Source organism: Anopheles bellator, unplaced genomic scaffold (assembly GCF_943735745.2).
Source record: "Anopheles bellator unplaced genomic scaffold, idAnoBellAS_SP24_06.2 scaffold00369_ctg1, whole genome shotgun sequence".
In the NCBI taxonomy this organism is placed as follows: domain Eukaryota; kingdom Metazoa; phylum Arthropoda; class Insecta; order Diptera; family Culicidae; genus Anopheles; species Anopheles bellator.
The window spans coordinates 1-7,040 of NW_026684496.1; the positions used below are offsets into that span (position 1 = coordinate 1).

The following is a 7,040-nucleotide window of genomic DNA, read 5'->3' on the forward strand; positions in this document are numbered from 1 at the left end:
AGGTCGAAGCAATTACGGGCCAGCGTAATTTTCCCATTGCATCGTGTTTCACTCCCCGACGGGACGGGCGGTCGTGCATTATCAAACATCAGCAGATGGCTCACATGGCCAGGCAAGGGTTACTCATCACGTTCCGTGGGGATTTTCTGCCGCCCCAATTCCGACGGGGCTTTTCGGTTCCAAGGTGTCGGGTGCTTGGATATCACGTTGCAGAGAGTCAATTAATTCAATTGTATACAAACATCGAAATTTCTCCCGACGCAGCACAACACGTTTTGCAAAAATAAACTCCACACGCTCTCGCTCTTTCGCTGTCACATTTTTTCTCTCGCTCACAATTTCGCACCTCTCCTGACCCCCCCTTGCACATTGCACTCTTATAGGATTTGCACAATTGTGAAAAACTTGGCCACACTCCAACCTCAACCATATTACGTCATCCTTTTTCCTCGAACACACGCAAGCACTCGGTTCCATCGGTTGGCGAACCCGATTGCGATGTCCCATTTCTCTGCGAATGCGGTGAACGGCCACCGAATTCAATCATTCCCGTGCAGCATTTGCCGTCCATTCCATTCACGTTCAACGCACGGTTTTTTCGGTAAGGACACGCGATTCAAGCGGCTGAAGGGCCACGTTCTAGGGGCTCGCCAGATACTTACATAACGGTGCGTGCCTGCATTTTCGTCCTTTCGTTCTCGACACAAGGGCCGCGTGCAAAGCTGCGTTTGGGGTGGTGTGTGTTCGAAAGAATGCCGCGACCACCGCTGACAGATCAGTCTCGTAACGATACGAACGTGCGTGCGGGTGGGTGGAGATCCTTTAACAACGCGCGTCGTTGTCCAGCAGAAAGGCTTCCGAACCACAAAACGCTCCTCGGCACACCAGCTCCGCGGTTGCAGTGTATATATCTTTCAATGGGAACCGCGAGTGGCCAACAATATACTCTCACGAGTCGAAATCCGCGGCTAGACAAATGAAAAATTGAGCGATTTTTTTGTTCGGGATGGCCTGCTAGATATCCGTGGTGGCGAGTGAGCGAGCCAGAGCACAGCAGAGCGAGAGATAAAATTCGCGAGAGCGCGTTCGCAGAGAGCGAGAGCGCGAGCGAAAGAAACGCACATCGACCACACACACACACACACACACAGGGCGCCGTTTGAACCAAACAACGGAAACGTCAGAGCTCTGGAGCATTGTGAGGACCTTGGAAAAAACGCCGAAACTCTCCGCGGAACGCACACCCGTTGTTTGTGGCCAGGTACATCGCTGTTAGTATTATTGTTGTTCAATACCACGCGACTTCGTTGCGTGCGAGAGCAAGCACGTGAGGTGACGCAGCTTAGGAGAACCGGCGAGATCTAGTTCTGCCTCGGACGTGTGTGCGTGGGTCCGCGGTCACGATCCGCGTGTTTGAATTATTCGCACATTCGGCGGTATAGTCTTTTTCAGCTTCCCGGTCAATCGGTAGCGAAAAAGCATCCATTCGATAACGACTCATATTTACTCGTGATTCAAATTCTAATCACAATACGACCAACGGGGATGATACGCGATAATAATATTGTATTAATTGAACGCCCAATGACGCATCGTAAAAGGGAGCGGTGATAAAATTCATTCACTATCTTAGTTCGAGCATTGTCAAACGGCGGTATCTAAGATGATTTATTACGCACGAAGTGTGCAAAACAGCACACGAAGTGCCGGTTGAGCGGTCGGTGACGAATTCGGGAGGACTAGAAAATCAACAACACGTTCGTAATGGTTCAGTCCATTGAGATGAAGAGAAATCAGTTCACACCGGCCGTGTTCAAAACACGCTAAGCAAATAAACAAGTCGGAAATGTTGGTTGCCCACAAACAAATTTGCATTGGGCACCCAAAAGTAACTTCGGGCACGTGTTGTTATTCGTCACGGCCAAACCGATTTCTGTTACTTTTCCAGAAGGTTCTTGATCGTAGTTCGAGATCGTTGTGTGATACCAGCACTAGGTCCGACGGACACCGGAAATGTTTCTCAAATAAATGAACATTCCATACTTACTGTATAAGAACTCCAAACCAATCATTAATGCAAGTGCTTCTACAATTTTAGTATTTTTGTCATAAAACGGTTCTTCTCAAATGTGGCACGTTTATTGAAATTCGTTTTTGTTGTGCATTATTTTCATAATCTTTACCCTTCGTATGAAAATATCTCAATATTTACATTTGTGTACTGCTTGTGCAGCATCCTGCCGAATAACGATAATTGAAAAACAACACTACTTTAAGATTTCGGTAAACTGTGTTAAAATTTTACTAAATTCGGCAGGGATAAAAAGAGTTCTGCTTTTTACATTTCATTACGGTTCTAAGCTTCACCGTATTATCCGTTTCGTGGAAAGAACGAAAATAATAAACGGAAGGATAACAATTTGTCGTTAATCGTCTACACACTTTGCCGGATTGTATTTACCATCGATGGGAGAGCTGTTCATTTTTCTAGATCATAAAATCAGGACAGCAGATTGTAAACGATATTAAATGTTGAAAGATGAATCACGTGGTTCCTGCTAAAAGGATTGCCTCCGCGACGGCCGAGGGACGGACATTTCCGGGCTCGTCACATTTCCGGTTTACACTTTTTCTCCTTCATTCATTCACTTTAATGTGCTGAAGTCGTTACTCTGCCCACACTCGGGGGAGGAATGTTTCCGGGGTGTGTGAGTTGGTTCACCTCCTTCCACCTTCAATCTCCGGTACGGAAACTGATAACGGAAGCAATTTTGCGTGCAGACCGTAGCCGGGCGGGGTTTTCCATGCCGTTTCCGTGGGTGCTCCCCGCTCAAGCGGCCGACGGAATGTTGTCATCAGTCTTGGAGGAATTTTATTAGCTTTAAACCAATGATCCTAATGACGTCGGGTGCGGAGCCGAACGCGACCGTAATCAGTGCCACCGGCACCAACAGCGACAGTCCTAACGACAACACCGGCAAATCTGTGGAATGGAGCAAATTTAGAGAACGAACGGACAAAACGCCGGCCAGGTGAGGCTCACGTATTTGGTGAGGCAGGGTGAGGCACATAAATTTATTTGTTTGCACGGTCTGGCGCGGGCCACGGCACCTTTCTGGTGTACCGAAAGTTGTTATGCCCCTTACATTTCGAGCAACCAGATAAACAAAGTTGCCGTAATTTAATTTGTATAACCTGTGGTTTTAGTGTGTGTTCGTGTGCTTAGTGTAGTGTCACACAAATCAGGGTGATGTAAAACTGATTTCAATATTTCGAATCGCATTAAACCGTTCACAAAATACAATTCATCAATGATCTCAATCTGATCGATCTCATTCGAAATTCAAATCGGCCGTTACGTTACGTTACATCGTTACGCGTTACGCGTTAATCAACGCACAAATGTAACAACAAATAACAAACACAAGTCTTCAATAAGCGAAACAATTGAATAAAGTGAAACAAAAACAAAGTGAAATAATAAAATAGAAATCTTTCAATTTTATTCATATTCTTAATCAATCTTCTTAAACGAAATTTTGCATTTCCAAAACGAAGAAAACACAAAGAACTAGAAGAAGCGAAATTTTGCAACAGTTTGTGGTTTGGGTCTTGGGAGTTGGCATAGCGCCTGAAAGTATGCAACACACTGCAACCACCGGACTCGAAGGATTCAACGCACTGATCTACTCACTTTCGGCACTGCTTGTGACCTTGTCCATCGCACCGGCGACGGAACCCTCCGTCTCCGTCGTAGCCTGCGTCGTCTCGAACGTGTAGAGCGCGCGGAACCCCGTGCCATCAAGCCGATCGTTCGAAGCCATCGTAATTCGGAAGAACCGCCCATCGGAGCGGACCGCCAACTCACGCCACTTACCGCAGTACAGCGCATACTTGCGATCGCGCGTGTTAAAATTAGAAAACTCCACGTAATCGCTGGCTGAGCTCTCATCGCAGCTGAAAGAGAAAACGGTGGCCGGTCGGGCCGGGTCAGGTTGAACGACTCCGCCAGCGACGGTAAAGACGAAGCCGGCCGCTACTTACGGCAGTATTCCTTCAATGTCGAAGTACGTGAAACGAACGTGAACGTAATCATGCGGTCCACCGTGGAAGAGGTAGTGGCACATGATGTTCCTGCCGGCATGATGATGGAAACGGAAATGGGCTTGAAATGGATTTTTGAAACAGGGCCTCTGGAACCATTGAAGGTTACAATTTCAACGACTTTTGTCAATAAACATGAAAACATTCTTAAATTCGGTTTTAACTGCATGCATATTACATTTCAAGTTTGTCTAAAATGAATATCGAACTCTAGACAGACTAGACTAGACTCTAGACTCTTCTTTTAACCAAATACTCTTAGATCTAAAAACTTTCAACAATTTAAGCCAAATTAGTCATAATAACTGAAAAATCCATGTTCATGTCCTGTCCATTTATTTGCGGTAATACTACGCATTTCAAGAATGCAGTACGACGTAGCAGTTAACAGTTCATGGACACAATTGCGCCTAAAGTAATAAACAAATGAGGATTGCCAAAAATGGACCGTGACAGGCCTAATGGAGAAGAATGGCCAACGAAAAGCTGACAGCCACTCATCGATGCGGTCAAACGTTCCGAGTGACAGCAGGATACTAAACACACATACACTCACGGTTCTAAAAAGGGACAAAAATAGACACAGAAAGGCCAAGAGGTCGTAAACATCTTGCACACCGCTAACCTTGGATATGCTCCGGGAAAGTTGGGTGACTGTATCCATCCCTGGCTGGTGGCGTTCCTGAAGTAGTGAAAGATGCACTCCGATTGGTTCGGCTGCCGGCCCGTCGGTATGCCGAAATCTGTCGATCGCCATCATCACCCGGAGCGAGCGGCAGAACAATCGAACCACGGCGGAATAAAGACGTGAAAGAACCGAACGAACGAATCAATAAGGAATTGTTTGCCACCGCATCATTAATCAATCGCTTTTCAGCGGCGTTTCCAACGTACTGGTGATGAAGAAAAAGTCTCCGGTAAATCCCTTGTTTTCCGTATTGTTGTAGCTGCTGCGGAACTCGAGCAGCAACCGTGGACCCTCGGACAGGATCGGTTTCGGCAGGGTGTCACCGCACAGCGTTTCAACGAGCTCCTCGCGCTCGTCGACGATGTAATAGACCTGCGGAAATAGATGATAGCGATCGATCTTTGCGCCGGCCGAGGTCTTCCAATCGACTTCCGGCTCGATGGATGAACTCGAATTCGACAGCCACTCAAACATGGCGAACATTATTGGGCGATGTGGAATGCATGGCGCTACCAATCGCCTCACGAATCGTTTCCTCTTCGCCCGAAGCGAGTTGCTTTTGAATGAAACCATAAACCCAACGAGATTAAAACGAACAGCCCTCCCGTTGGAGCACGAAATAGCTACTCCCAGAGCCGGGGAACTGATGTTTCTGCCCACAAGGTTGCAAAGCGTGCCCCAAGCGCTGCACGTGTTCAGTAAAACGAAAACTCTCGCCCATTGTTATTGTGCAGTAAATTGTAAATTTCCCTATTTACCGTACACCCTATCGACTGGCAGGGAATTTGCCAGTCTCGCGAATCCGCGAATGAGTTGGAATATTCTGATGCAAGAGCAACACGTTTGTGGCAAAGACTTGCCCACCGATTGGCTACATTGCGGAACCGGGCGTGCTTCTCGTTTCGGTTATTTGGATAAAACGCATTCGTGTCGTGTTCGACACTATTTCGTGAAGTCTGTTTAATTTCAATTATCCAATTACGTGGATACGAAGGACAGTTCCGGATACTTTAGCCACGATTTTGCGTTGGCAGCACAAAGAGCACTCACCGCGTGTTGCTCGTTTAATCAAGTGCAGAAGGATATTCCTGCGCAGTTACGACAGGAGAATCGGCCCGAGGCACGTTTGATCTGAAGAGTAATGAATTATTTAACAGGCCCGTGTCCCACAATACCTAAAACGATGCGGTGCCCCAAAACCCAACCGCCTCCGACAGGCTTATCGTTTCAATCCAACCCAACCAAGGTGATCAATGGGTCCGTGCCCGTCTTCATTGCCACAGCGCGCCGGGCGAATACGGCCTTGGATCTTCGGCGGAAGATTTGTCCCAAAATAAATGAACCTGTCCGGAGCGTAGGTGTGCCACCCGACCGCTGGCATTTAAGTGAAAATTAATTACCATTAGGATATCCGTGTCGCCGCATTCGGTGGGCCCAAGCTTCGACGGCAACCGGAACTCGGAAAATATGATCTGTGGAGTGGAAAGAAGAGTTACGAAAGGAAGAGCTTGCGAAAGGAAGGCACTGGGCCGGCTTACCTGCACACGTTCGGCGCCATCGCCGACAAATTCGTACAGCTGGCACAGGCTCGACGGGAACAACCCGGAGTGCTTCGAGTGGGACGGTGCGATGCTACCGTTTCGGACACGGCCGGAGGTGAACACGAGCCGGCTGCACGGTTCCTGGGCTACTGGAACGGGCCATGAAAAGGAACAGAGAACGAAGATCGAAAGCCCGGCCAGTTAATAAATGGCCCACGGCTAGCCACGGTGCAGACGTGCAGCGTGTAAGTGTTAATTAAATTGGGCGGGACTAGACCAAGCTGCCCAGTCGGTGGGCCAGGCATCCCGGACACCCGATGGGTACGCAGCCAGTTCGGTACCGTGAGCCACCAGGCGCCTCCATGACTGTTTCAAACGCCGACCTTTGGTCGGCTCGCAGGGCCGTGTACTACTTTGATTTCAGGCGCGAGCATAAATTGTGTGCCAAGGACTTGGCACAACGGACGGACGTGTGCCTGGTCGTGCGGGTCGGGCCTAAGCTCCCCAAGGTACACCGATTCAGCGTGTAGCGTGCTTCTCATACGGGTATCGGATGACACCGGATTAGCACCGAGGACCGGAGGCTGGGTGCGGTGGCTACCCCGATGGGTGTCTTAAAATAGCGGATTACTTGTACGGCCCCATACGCCATCCCACGCTCAACCCGACGCTATCGCGCCGTGCCCATATCGTTGTTATGCAAAGGG

The 7,040-nt window shown here is 48.5% G+C and overlaps 1 protein-coding gene across 1 annotated transcript; it reads right to left on the minus strand.

Moving 5' to 3' along the window:
• Positions 1-3,694: 3,694 nt before the first annotated feature.
• LOC131214249 (suppressor of lurcher protein 1-like) lies at positions 3,695-6,534 on the minus strand (the record flags this gene model as incomplete). Its single annotated transcript, XM_058208627.1, has 6 exons — positions 3,695-3,957; positions 4,045-4,134; positions 4,730-4,847; positions 4,999-5,164; positions 6,193-6,264; positions 6,331-6,534. Coding segments are annotated over 6 exons (913 nt in total), but the record flags the coding sequence as incomplete, so codon positions are not given.
• Positions 6,535-7,040: the final 506 nt, after the last annotated feature.